This window comes from Rhynchophorus ferrugineus, unplaced genomic scaffold (assembly GCF_030347505.1).
Source record: "Rhynchophorus ferrugineus isolate W39M unplaced genomic scaffold, kcgeb_rfMv2 rfM7, whole genome shotgun sequence".
NCBI classification, from domain to species: domain Eukaryota; kingdom Metazoa; phylum Arthropoda; class Insecta; order Coleoptera; family Curculionidae; genus Rhynchophorus; species Rhynchophorus ferrugineus.
The window spans coordinates 14,033,918-14,048,472 of NW_027472586.1; the positions used below are offsets into that span (position 1 = coordinate 14,033,918).

The 14,555-nt window shown below is 32.8% G+C and overlaps 1 protein-coding gene across 6 annotated transcripts in view; it reads right to left on the bottom strand.

Annotated features, from left to right (window-relative positions):
* Positions 1–14,555, bottom strand: part of LOC143199943 (multidrug resistance-associated protein 1) — a 71,409-nt gene that overhangs the window by 14,751 nt on the left and 42,103 nt on the right. For 2 of the 6 annotated variants that reach the window (XM_076410140.1, XM_076410144.1), the window contains exons 8-16: positions 11,632–11,778; positions 7,089–7,173; positions 6,861–7,033; positions 6,615–6,804; positions 6,410–6,559; positions 6,165–6,356; positions 888–917; positions 565–738; positions 330–506 (exon numbers count right to left, since the gene is read on the bottom strand). In XM_076410140.1, coding sequence (XP_076266255.1) covers positions 330–506; positions 565–738; positions 888–917; positions 6,165–6,356; positions 6,410–6,559; positions 6,615–6,804; positions 6,861–7,033; positions 7,089–7,173; positions 11,632–11,778 — 1,318 coding nt within the window. Of the gene's footprint in view, positions 1–329; positions 507–564; positions 739–887; positions 918–6,164; positions 6,357–6,409; positions 6,560–6,614; positions 6,805–6,860; positions 7,034–7,088; positions 7,174–11,038; positions 11,186–11,631; positions 11,779–14,555 lie in introns of all 6 variants that reach the window. The other 4 variants (XM_076410143.1, XM_076410141.1, XM_076410139.1 and 1 more) reach the window with 3 other exon arrangements.

The following is a 14,555-nucleotide window of genomic DNA, read 5'->3' on the forward strand; positions in this document are numbered from 1 at the left end:
AAGAGGCGTTTTGTACCGAGCATTTCGCGTCTTAAAAAAATTGCAAGAGAAGCTTGTGAAAATCGATTGTCCCAGTTTTTTTTGACAAAAGGGACAAAGAATTTTACGAGAAGGGATTACCTTCAAATAGAATACCTTCTTCATAATGGAATTACCTTCAAAATGACAACAAGTTATCGAACAAAACGGCCCATATTTGACAAAAATTGAATTAAACCAAGTATGTTAAGTAATGGATTTATTTTTACTATAATTATTAAATATATTTCAATATGACAATCGATATGGAGAAAAAGTTTTAAAATGGGAAAAATTAATGTGTAACTTACCTAACCATACATTCGATCCTATACTGAAAGCTTGGAAACACATGTTCAAGATCACCGTGCAAATGACGACCAGTACTCCAATGGAGCCTAAATAATGCTTGTACACGTTCCAGCTAACACTACCCGTTTCAGATTTTTCGGCATCGATCAGTTTATCGCCTTGGCCACCCGATGATCCTGTAAAGGAAAGCGTGCAATCCAATTGTCCAACACTTGTATAGACGACCATCAGTACCTTTGCGATGACTTTTGGTACTATCCTCCGACTTCTGGCGTTGTAGAGAACCGTTTAAACCATGACTGGAACCGGTTTCGGACAACGATTCCGAAACTCTCGACCGGTGCCTCACCACCTGCTGTCTGCCCACTTCCGTACTTTGTATGAGCTGGTCTTTTAACTCATCTAATTCTAAAAATACGTACCGTCAGAGTATAGTTCGTTGTCGTATCGGTAAATAGAGCAAAATATAATCACAAAAACAAATAAACAGAGCTACTAATTAACTTATATAAATACAGATTAGATACAAAAGCAAAAGCCTCGATAGTCTTACATACCAACTGTAGTGGCTGTATTTACAGAATCATCTAGAAAAAAAGGTGAAAACAATAGCTGATATATATATATATATATATATATATATATATATATATATATATATATATAGCCGTGAAAAGTCTGAATTTACTCAGAATTTGCGACTGTTGCTATATATACAGGTGATAGAGCAAATAATATAAACATCATGCCAATATAGTCCATCTACAAAAAATGTGATGCGTAGGTATTGCTGAGTTTACATGCCAAGTCTTGTAGGTTATATTTTAGTGAATTATACGCTTTGTCTTTAGATATTGTTTAACGTTTCACAAGTGACAGTATCCACGATAATAACAGCATATAAAAAAAAACATGGTAAAAATCATCGACTAAGAGGAATAGTGGGCGAAACCCAAAGTTAACTGACAGAGATCGACGAACACTAAAAAGAATTGTGACCAGACGGTATACAATTATCGCGGCAAAAATAACACATCATTTTTAACGACATCGAATAGGCCAAATCAACATATGCTAAAATTTAATGATAACAAGAACAGAGAAGAAAATGATTCTTGTTGTCTTGGAAGAAGCCAAGTTATTAATCAGGTTTGTCCATCAAGAGTAGTAGCAAAAATCGTAGTAACTGGCATATATATAATATATATATACATATATATATATATATATATATATATATATATATATATATATATAATAAAAAAACAAACCCCAAAAGCTATATATGTATATACGTATATATGTATATATGTATATGTATATATGTATATATGTATATGTATATATGTATTGCATAGTAGTAGCAAAAATCGTAGTAACTGGCAATAATTAGACATTTATTTTAAACATAATATATTTTAGTAATGATTTAAATTGTTACTTTAATTGTTTTTTTTTTAATAATTTACATTGTTTCCTACAAACAGCCGGGTTTATGTATGGAGAACCCCAAAAGCTATATATATATATATATATATATATATATATATATATATATATATATATATATAATAAAAAAACCAAACCCCAAAAGCTATGTATATATGTATTGCATAGTAGTAGCAAAAATTGTAGTAACTGGTAATAATTAGACATTTATTTTAAACATAATATATTTTAGTAATGATTTAAATTGTTACTTTAATTGTTTTTTTTTTTTAATAATTTACATTGATTTCTACAAACAGCCTTGTTTATGTATGGAGAATCCCAAAAGCTATATATATATATATATATATATATATATATATATATATATATATATATATAATAAAAAAACCAAACCCCAAAAGCTATATATATATGTATTGCATAGTAGTAGCAAAAATTGTAGTAACTGTAGACATTTATTATAAACATAATATATTTTAGTAATGATTTAAATTGTTACTTTAACTGTTGTTACTTTAATTGTTTTTTTTTAATAATTTTTAATAATTGTAGGAAACAATGTAAACGATCAGAATATATATATATATATATATATATATATATATATATATATATATATATATATATATATATATATATATATATAAACTCGGATTATCTTGTGTTTTCAAATTAAATGGAGCTCAATATGCGCATGCGCCAAATCCGGAGATGACTGAGGAGTAACGTGTCCTAATAAATCACAGTATGGCGGGAGCTCCACAAAACTAACATCCGTGGTTGTGATTACGAAACCCTTTATAACGGAAGCCGACACTTAGTTGCAAAAGAAGTGGGGCAACAATCATAAAACCTGGACGGTTGAGGATTGGAAAAATGTGATATGATCAGATCAATGATCGTTTACATTGTTTCCTACAAACAGCCGGGTTTATGTATGGAGAACCCCAAAAGCTATGATCCGGTGAGGGAGGTTCCGTTAGAGTTTGGGCGGCAATATCGTGGTATTCAACAGGTCCTCTAATTCACACATTTACAGCTTATTTTAAAAGCTAATGGCAGTTCAAAACCTTATTAATAAATAAATATTGTGTATATGTCAGGTGTTCATATTATTTTATCCGTCCCATGAATATCTTAATATCAGGGCATTATCATATTTCTGCCAACGGTAATAAGTTTTGTCAGAAGCCATCTGACGTTTTATTTGGAAATTTGGTACTTTTGGACATAACCTTGTTCGGAACATTTTGTAATTTGAGTAACTTGAAGAATTCATCTCGAGCAAAAAATAACGCGAACTAGTGTTGCTAGTTTTCAGAACTTTCGACTTTATTATTTAAATGGTGATAAAGCAAAATCATCATGTAGGAAGAAGCACATTGAAGCAAATGGTTGCCCGGTTCTTTGGCATTACCAGTCACGTAGCGGCAATTTCTGAATGACATATAACAGAAAAAGCGATCATGGCAAGCGCTCATACATCGGCGCAAAGAGTAAACGACACCCGAAGAAACAGTTGATGTGTTTTGGGATAACATCAATCGACGTAGAAAGTGCTTCAAAAATTGGTTCCAACGCATTGATTATCACGGAGAAACTTTTAAAAAACAACAGATTCTATCCCAACTATCAATATTTGGTTTTTTTTAATTAATAGGACAGAAATATAAATAGCAACACTCGCAGTACTTTTCTCTCACCTACAGATCCATCCTGAATATCTGAAAATAGTAGAAACACTCGATAATCGCAAAACAGTCAAATTAGTCGATAGTAAAAAAATAGTGATTGCTATTTGAGTCAAATGCCCACTTTCACTGTTTTTCTATTCAGCGATAACAGGCGGAGATGTATGAATTCCTTCCCGTACTAATTTTGAGAGAGATAAGGAGGGAGATATTTGTTTGATTCTGTGCTGTACAGATCATTTAATTTTAAATAACTCTAAATTGGCAAGTGACAGTGTGAAAAAAGAAATATAATAATGATTCCAAATATATTTAATCGTATTTTAATATTCGGAAAGTAATAATGACATAATATAATAAAAGTAATTGGTTTATTTCTATTTCATTCTAATATGAACTTACAATTTTTTTTCAACCATAAGTGAAACGGATATGTAAACATTTATTTTCGAACTTTCTTTGCGAAAGAAAAGGAAAGAGATAATTGCTGTAATTTATTACCTTCAAAATAACAGTTTCATTTTGAGTGATGTTAAATTACTTTTATATTTTATATATTTGACTTGATCCTAAAGAGAAATGGAGTACTGGGCACTAAATATTTGTATCGAATTTTTTCAATCTATCTTTATCAACCATTTATAAACACAATAATAATTTTATTTATCCTTAATAAGGAATATTTTATTATTAGAAAAATTATAATTCATTGAGACTTGAATAAAAGCAGTTTTAACATTCAAAAAGCACCTAATAGTTGCCAAGATAACATAAATCCAGTCAAAATTATTTTTCTTTTACCTTATTACATTAATAAATAATCTTTAAAAGCATTAATTACCAAAAATAAGAATAGAGAAAATCTGATTCTTGAACATGTGAGTTCATGCAAAAACAATGACTTTAAGCGCAGAATTTTACTGGACTATTTCTTTACTATTAATAGAAAATTATGGCAAAATTATTGCGGAGACTTACGACCATCTTTTGTCGGATACAATGGGCAAAAGGTTTAATTAATAAACCTTTCGAATATTACTATTTTAAAATTGAAGCCAAAGAACTTGTAAGATCAATAAAAGTTAATTAACTTCAAAATCATGACATAAAATTTAACATCAGTGAATCCAAAAGACCATAACGATAATATGCCTTAAGCATTGCATTTGAAAGTCCTTAAGTTTACAGCTGTCAGATTATAACAGTGTTCAAGTATAGCATATTAGTAGAGCCATACAGAAGGATTGAGATAAGCTTTCCAAAGATAGGATTTTTTTTCTTGAAAAGTTCTTGATATTACTTTGTACTATAATTTTTGTAAATTAATAAATTTTAATTGTTATTGTACATATTGTTTTAGTTTCCTTTTTTCGATAGTTAAAATTATTTTAAAATTAAATATTTTTATAAAGAAATATTGATATTATTTCTAATATATCATAAAAGATAAATATATAAGCTTATCAAAATTTTTATTTTGGGGGGTATTTTAGGATATTTTAGATTAATATGTGAATAAAATAAAATATATTCTATATATAGTCCGTTCAATAAAACAGTGGACTCACGTCATCTAAATTTTTGACGTCAAAATGTCGCAATATAGCCACATCAACTCTGAGTTTTAGTACATTTTGGTTTTGATATATCACAAAATTCTAATCTAAATAATGTAACATATTTTTGAAAATTGTAATTGTTAATCCATAAAATTCTCGTTATTGTCAGCAAATATAAATAAATAAATAAAGTACATCTAATGCATATATTATCTCGTGCCTGTTTGAAGTAAATGATTAGGCACGAAATCTGTTTCTGACTGTAACTATCTAGTGGCTTGTGCATTTTCAATCAGTTATCATAAGTTGTGATTTGAAATTTATTAAAACAAGCAAAGCACCAAAACGTTTGCCGGTTTATAACCAGTAATTATAATCACAAATTTTTTCAAGAATTTTGCAGAGGTTTAACAACCAGTTAGTTCACTGTTATTTTGAATCGATTATATGGTATATTCTTGAAATATACATATCATTTAGAAAAATTGGCAACATGGCAAAATCAAATTTCAGTGCCCATGCCAGGCGTCCCTATAAGTAGACTCCTGTGGACAGATTGTTCAACGAAAAGGTACTAAAAATACCATAAGAATAGCTGAACTAATAAGTTATCACTCTTGAAAGAGAGTATATCAATGAACAAAGTTGAAATTTGTCTAAAAATTGTTGATTTATTAGTTAGGTTCGGGACTTGGGAGATGTATTATGACATTTATATAATATATTGTTTTTCTGATTTAGTTAAACTCTTATTTATTTATAATTTAAATTTAGGGTCTTCACTCAATTAACTGGCCAATAACTATAACGCTTCCCCTACTTGGCAACCTTTAAATAGCCCTACACCCTACTAAATGTCCTCGTATTAAACAAACATTCTTTCCGTTTCACTTGAGTCATAATGTACACACAAAGGAATCGACAAACAAGAAAAACGTAAAATTACCAAGAAAATGTGCTCCAGACAAAAACTAAGCAAGAAATGAGCTTTGACAGACCAGTGCCAATCATAACCAACGTCTTTCTTCAGTTAAGTACTGTTTTATTATCCATATTAACAACTGACGAAGACAATTGGAAGAATCCCACAGTATATATATGATGCTAATGTTCACAAACTGATCAAGCTTACCTTCTTCATCGTCGCTCTGTTCTTGCATGTGTTGTATCAGGAATTCAGCGAATGCACCTTTCTTGTCCATCAAATGTTGGTAAGTACCACTTTCAGACACTTCCCCGTTAGTTATCACCAGGATATTATCGGTTTGTGGTAAATAGGTGACACCATGAGTCACCAGCACACGAGTCTTGTCCTTCAGTAAACCTGAAATGTAACGGGATTGTCACGAGGAGACCAATGATGACGCTTAGATATACCTTTGGGTCCCAAAACCTCCTCGAATATATGCTTGCCAACGTGGGAATCGACGGCGCTCAGTGGATCATCAAGAAAATAGATATCAGCATCCGCATAAACTGCTCTAGCCAAACTCACTCTTTGTTTTTGCCCCCCAGATAAATTTATACCTTAAAAAATGTTGTACAGAAACTGCGGGGTTCCTTGCTCCAGAACTGTAATTACCTTTCTCGCCAATTTCAGTCTGATCACCTCCTGGCAGCATCTGGAAATCCGGCTTCAAAGCACAAGCTTCAATAACCTTATCGTACACCTTTTTATCGTATGTTTTTCCGAAAAGAATATTATCTCTCAGAGTGGCATTCTGAATCCAGGCCTGTTGAGAGACGTAAGCGATTTTTCCGTACGTATTCACCTACAAAATACCATCCAGATCAACAAGCGTGTCAGAAATGATTGAATCTCCATTACCCAACCGGAAATCTTATCCATTTCTCCCAGGAAGGCGGATATAAGACTGCTCTTACCCGAACCAACCGATCCCACGACAGCCGTCAGAGTCTTACTGGCAATTTTGATGTTGATGTTCTTCAGAATAGGGTCCTCGCCCCATGAGAAGTTGCCGTTCTCGATCACCAAAGGATCTGCGATACGTATCTATTACCAAGTTGATTCAATCAAAACCAACGCTGAACTTACCATCTGACTGGTCGTGGCTAACATTGTTTGGATCCAATTCTTCCGCATTCATGAATGTGTTGATTCTTTGTACTGATACGTACGTCTAAAAATATATAAATGCTGAGTGTCGCGTCGCACGAAACCCACATGCGATAACCTATAGATTTTTAAAAGCAAGATATCAACAAACACCACTAAAGAATCTACTGGTAACTTCGTGGACCCTTTATTAACTACAAAGATAAATATTTACAATATCTCGAACGTTATTTGGGATAATAACGAAAAAAATGTTACTAGCAGATGTTCGACCTTGCTTTTAAATAATATTCGGCATTCATTGATAGCGAATAGGACGGACAATCGATAACCACAAAGTAAATATATTTTGAGTTTTATTTGTTTATATTTTCTCGATATGTTTCCCCCCAAAACACAGACAAAGACATGTCCCATTCAAGGAAATCATAAATCATTCCCAATGTCTATGATACTTAGAATTCCATCTCGTAGTTCTATATTTTAGACCTTTTAATTTTGGGTCGTTTATGTTTCTTTAACAATGTTTGAACGATAATGTAAAGGAATTAGGCGGGATTTCAGCTTCTTTTTAATTGTAGGGTTTGTCGCCTTTGCGAATACTTAGCAATTATCATGAATGGCAACATTGTTGATGTTTCTTCGGTGGCTCTATTTGCCAAATGTGGTATCTTAACTAAGGGATGTTGGAGTTTCATAAGATTTGTGAAAACGCGACGTTAAGAGTCACTACATTTTCCTTGTTCAGTTGTGTTTTTGAGCCCCCCAAACTGAGTTTCATTAAATGATGAGTTTATGCATAGAGTTGTTTTTAATTCACATTTATTATTTTCTATTTATTAGTCTTCATTTGTTATTCTCTATTCGTTGTCCTCTGTTTAGTTATTTATTTATTCATTTATCGTTATATATTTTATTCTACTCTACTTTATTATTTCTTCGAATCGTCGTATATTCCCCATAATTCTTAAATTATGGTAATTAAAAGTTAATAGTTTTATGACTGCAACTGTAAATATAAATTATAACTATTTTATAAACCACAAACTAACGCCAAAGAGGCCAGAGTTATTGATGTGTAATTATGATCTATGGATAAGTTGAAGCATACATAAACGCCACTGAAAAAAACGTGGTTTCTGCTGGATCTAGCGTCTGGCCTTTGGCTTCCTCCCTTTTGCTCATTGCACATTCATCATAGCTGGAGTTGGAGAAGTGAGTGCACAATAGCAACAGTACTGTTTATTTATTTGAAAATTTAGAATTAGAATAAAGAGTGTTGAGAATAATAGTCATCGTCAACTGATTTACCTTTTTGCAATTTTTACAAAAAATCTCCAAAAAATATTAAGTGACACAAAGAACTTCCAAGAATTATATTTCATATAGAGTTCACCTTAAAATAGGATTAACATTAATATCGTTTCACAATGTTTCAACAGTGTCATAGGATATTGTAAAGGATTTTTGCCTTTTAACTATTTACTGATGCTTTAGATTGTTTGTTTCCTTAGAATAATAAGGTTAATATCAGATAAGGTTATATTATCAATAAGTAAACGGTCTTTGAAAAATAGTACATGAGGTACCGTTAAAGACGACTATGTTTCTCATTTCGCCAACAACAATAATAATAACAATAATGTTAAGTAGGAATCGATGATATACTCACTTCAATATTTTACATTTAGTATAATATCGATTTAAAATCAATTTTTAATCAAGTATCAATTTTTAATCTAGTATTTCTATAAATGGTTTAATACGTTTTAACAACAGTTTCTCAAATAATTTTGATACAGCAGCGAACTAGGTCTGTAAGATCCAATTTGTTCTGCCGATTTGTCAGTTTTTTTTAAGCATAATTATTCGAGGAACCTTAAAACATTCCGGAACATGCTTCAGTTTCAAACAGGCATTGAATATGATTATTGCTTTTCGTGGCAGCACTTTTAATAACCCAGGTGAAATATCATCATTTCCAGGGGCCTTTTTAGGATTGAGGTTGTTGTAAATTTCTGTAGCAACTTCCATCGGAGAAACAGATTTACAGCTACATCATTCGGTTGGAATACGTTAGCTAAATGTTCTGCGAATAATACACGCTTTTCATCGTCGCGGCAAACCCACTCATTTCAATAACTTTTGGTCTTTTAAATATCCGAGTTGCTTTCCATAGCGAGTAATCTTTGTCTGCTTCCGACGTTAATTCATTTACATATTTTTCGAAGCAACTCTGCTTATATTATTTAATATTTTGATTTGTCTGATTACTAATTCTACAAAATATTATTTTGTCTACAGCATTTGTATTTCTGTGCCAAATTCTTCTAGCTTTTCGTCTTTCTTTTATAAATCCCATAAATTGAAGAGGGTAGCTCTCTTTGGGGTAGCTTCTTCTGCAGCAGACCGAATTTGTTCAATTATACTTCGGGTTTGTTGCTCAAGATCGTCTATATATTTGAGTCTTACGTTTAAACTGATTTGTTCCTGCATTATAGGTATAAAAGTGTCCCAGTTAGTAAATTTGTTAGTAAGATTAGGCTTCTTTGTTTTTTTCAGAATTCTTGCACCTAGTGTTAACAATACTGGAGCGTGATCAGATGATAGTTCGCACAAGCTCTCGATTAGTATTTGATCACTGTCTTGAGATCGAATTGCTAATTTTTTGTTGTTCCTTATCTTTTTGGGGATTTTTCCAATTTTTCCACCCTGTTTGCTAACTGACTGAAATTGTGTCGCATTTCAATCTGAAATTCACCGAGAAATTTCATCATGTCGACGATGATTGGCTCGTTGGTTACAGTTTTCTGCTTTTTTATTTTAATTTGTTTATGGTTAGATTTTTTGTCGCAATGATTGAAAAACTACGGCATCATTCGAGATGCTTATCGTGTTACTTTATGAAGGTTCCATCCGCTTTTCGAATGTTCTTGGCGGATTTACTCCTACCACTCGATCTCGTTTAAGTTTTTGGTACAACGTCCAATTTTCACATTTCGATTCAGCAAGTTCCAGCAAGACTTTTTTTCTAACTTGTTTTTTTTTAAATTTCAGAATATTTCGAGATCGATATGTTTTATATCAAGTTGGTGGAAATATTTTAGTGGCACACTCAACAATTGTTTCAGATATTTATTTTTCTGTTGCATAATATCTGCATCGGTTGGGATGTCTAGTGTTTGGAATTTATTTATCGTTTCGGTTTGAAACTTCTTCTGATGTTTTGAGTTTTGCAAGTAACTCCAGTTGCGATTGGACACACTCTGCTCTTTGGTGTCGTAGTTGCATGGTTGCACAAAACATAATCCTATACTGCCGAATCAATGCCTTTGTATTTCGCCATGTTAGTTGGTGGTTCCGGGTATGTTGGAATACAGTGTTACCCACCATAAAGTTCTTTAACCGCTGTCCATTTATTTTTGGGTAGAAAAACTTTCCTAAAGCTAATATAGACTTAATTATAATTTTATAAAGAAAGTAAATTCATTTTTATAAATTCACTAGATGGTCCTGTGAACTTCGTATCACCTACATCTTCATCAAATGTTCTCCGGCAGTAGCAATACCCACTTTGTCACAATTATTTGCAATCCAAAATTAGCCAAATCGGTTCAGCCGATCTCCAGTTTTAGCGAACTGACGAACTGAGTTGATTACTGTTGATCATCGTCCCTGTTTCCAATTATCGACAAAAAGACAGGGGAGACTTATTTGTACTCCTAATTATAAAAAAAAACGCTATAGAACCTTGTGATTACTAAGGAAAATTTTATCTCTCAAAACAATTTTTAATCGCTTCGGTTATCGATTGTCCGTATCCCGTTCGCCAAATCAACGGAACCAGTTCGTGGTACGTCGTTACGTTAAAAGTGCTGCGAAACGAAAAATGAGTACGACTTAAATTGTGAAACGTTAATAATGCTTACTTGGACCATATTAGATACCATCATGGGCAACATACTCAGTGGAAATCGTAAGATATTGAAAAATGAAATAGAAACGTACGCTTTGCTTGCGTCTAATTGGTTCTGCTCATCCACCAGCACGTAAGTAGCGAAAGTCACCAGCGACACCTAGGGGCATGCAAAAGGAAAACCAAATGCTAATCTAATGTTCCATAACCATGTTCTTTATTGGACGAGCGATGACGCTCGCCAATAAAATCAACAATTTACATCAGTTCGGAATGAGTTTAAAAGCTGTTAAAGTATCGACGCTCGCACAAGGTGCATCATTGTTATTTTCTCACATTAATGAACGAAGTGCTCTAGAAATACAATGATTCACCTTAGGGCGGCCGCCTGAAGATCACCTTCAACGTAATCTAACTAAATAAGTTTTTTTTTTTGAAGAATAAGGCGTCGCTGTTGATAAAGCAGGTTACTACGAGATGGTATAAGATCACAACCACCTGATCAGTGCTGAAAAATAAGTAATAGGAGATACATAAATTAATGATGGGTTTGAGACGATTTCTTCGATGGCGGTTACAATATATCTCTTTCTGTTTCTCGCCTACCTCCACAGTATAGACCAGAAGGATAGGCAGCAGGCCCATAGGCATGCTCATGGTCCCGAACAACGTCAACGACTTGAACGTCCTCTCCGGGGTGAGGATATTGTTCTTGTCGCTAAATATGAAGGAAACAAAGGTGGCCAATACAACCTAATATAAAAATAAATTCATTAATTTATCCTGCATCAATTTTAAGGTCGTCAGCAGATGCTTCATGAAGGTACGTTCACACTGGAACCATATTCTCGATTTATATTACTAGTAACTGTTAAATGTTTATAATTTCGTATTGTTCTTGTATCATTATTGGACTTAATTGCATTAATGTAGAAGATGACATTTTAGATGTGCAAATATATCTTGCGTTTAACAAAAAAAAAACGCTACCTGTTACGCGATGTAAAATATAAATGAAGTTGTTGGTTGTGGTTTAAAAAAGTAACAAAAAGCTTTAGAAACGATTCATTTCAACTTAAAATCAGTAATTTTTATACTAATCAGTCTTATTGCCTAGATCTGCACCAAAAAAGCTGTTTGAGCATTTTCTATTGATTCCTTTGTATTTTGGTATGCTGAAAACGAAAAAATATTGAAGGTCTGATTCATAACGGCAAATTTAGTGCTTTATTCCTCTCGTCAACCAAGAAACATTGGTACCTCCACATAAAGCTCTTTTACCACCGCTGCATATAAAGTTGGGATTGATGCAGCAATTTATAAAATCACTTCTTAAAGATGGAGATTGATTAAAATATATAGTTTCAAAATTTACAAGCACCTCAGAAGCAAGGAGAAAGTAGATGTTTTCACTGAACTAAACATTAGAAGCCTTAAGACCAACCCACAATTCATCGTCAGAAGAATGATTTTGCTTAACGGGTCTAAAAGTAAATTTTCTTCATTCCCACCTCAACTACTTTCCAGAAAATTTGGGAGACGTGAGTGAAGAGCAAGATGAACGATTTCACCAGGGCATATCCTCACTTTATTTTATGATATTTAGAAGCATAAATGTGTCTGCACTAGGAAAAAATTATATTAAATTTGTACTAGATATATGAATTGATGTCTATTAGAACATATCTACAAATAAGCATATTTGCTTCTGATTAATATATGTTTATATATTATTTATTAATATATATACACTTTCTTTACAGTAAGAGTAATACATTTAATTAGCGGTTTTCCAAAATTATTTTTTAGACTTTTTAACATTTCACCTATTTTGTGCTACTAGACAGTTCAGCGTTATAATGTTGATTATGTGACGTTTAGTTCAGTTTTGCTTTAACCATTGTGTTGTGTAGATATCCGATCCATTTTATTGTGGATAAATATATGACACAAAAACGAGCAGACAATATTTATTTAAAATAATCGTTCCATTATTGCCACTCAGCGGAAATTGCGTCAAAAATATCCTAATCGTCCAGTGCTTCACAAAACCACAATTTATTGTTTACATGCGAATTTTCGACAGTACGGTACGACACCAGGCAGGCCTCGTTCTGGAAGGCAACGGACGTCTCGTAACGCTTAAAATGTGGCTCTGGTGCGCGATAGTGTTGCAGCGAGACGTGGTTCCCAGTTACACATTTCTGCACGCAGTTTAAGGCCAATTTTGAAAACTGATTTGAAAATGTTCCCGTACAAAATTCAATTAGTCCAAATTGTTACCGAGAGACCCTGATCAACGAGTTGAGTACAGTAAAGCAATCCTAAGGCTGTCTGGTGAAACTGAAGATTTTTCGTCTAAATTGATAATGAGCGATGAAGCCCATTTTTTTCTCAGTGGCTACGTCAATTAACAGAACAATCGGTTTTAGGAAACACAGAATCCTCAATTAATTCATGATACATCATGGCATCCACTAAAAACAACTGTATGGTGTGGTATTCATGCTGGAAAATGACCAAGATGTTGCAGTTTCTGTTACTGCTGAACGGTACCAAGACATGATTCGAAATTTTATTATGCCTGAAATGGAAGAGCAAGGACTAGAGAGTACATGTGGTTTCAGCAAGATGGAGCAACAGCACTCACAGCTCGTTCAACAATTCAATTATTGAATGACGTTTTTCCCCGAAGACTAATTTCGCGAAGTGGCGATTTTGCATGGCCAGCCAGATCTCCGGATTTAACAGCACCAGACTTTTTCTTATAGGTTTTTTAAATTAAAAAAATAAGCCCCAAACGATTCAACATGTTAAAGACAATACTCGTCATCAAAATTGAAGAAATTCAGCATTTTAATCCATCCATCCACCGTATTCTCCAGATCTGGCCCCCAACTCAGATCTCAAAAGAATGTTCGCTGGGAAGAAATTTTCGTCGAATGAAGAGGTGATCGCCGAAACTGAGGCCTATTTTGAAGCAAAGGACAAATCATACTACAAAAATGATATCTAAAAGTTGGAGGCTCGCTATAATCAGTGTATCACCCTTGAAGGGAATTATGTAGAATAAAAAAAAATATTTTGAGAAAAAAATGTGTTTTACTATGGTAGGCCGGGGACTTTTCAATTGACCTGTTACTTGTTATTAAACCGCAGTATCATACCACACGAGAAAAGTACTTTTTTATATTGAAATAAGTTACTGTAATGTCATATATGCACTAGTATGGATGTACCTTAAGAATGAAAATAAACAGTTTCGAAATATCGTGTTTGAGCTTCAACATTTACAGTTTTATTAATTTTAAATTACTAAGAAATCTCTTTAAAAATTTGTTTTATTATACAGATAAATAATTAACGGAAATTGAACAACAACAACAAAAACTAAATATTTAACTGCAAAATCGTATTTTCGCCGTTATAATTAGCTGAAACGTCTTGTTTGCTACGATAAAACAACATACTGCAACTTTAAAATCAGATGCAAATAACATAATAAAACATATATAACGTTGTTAATATTA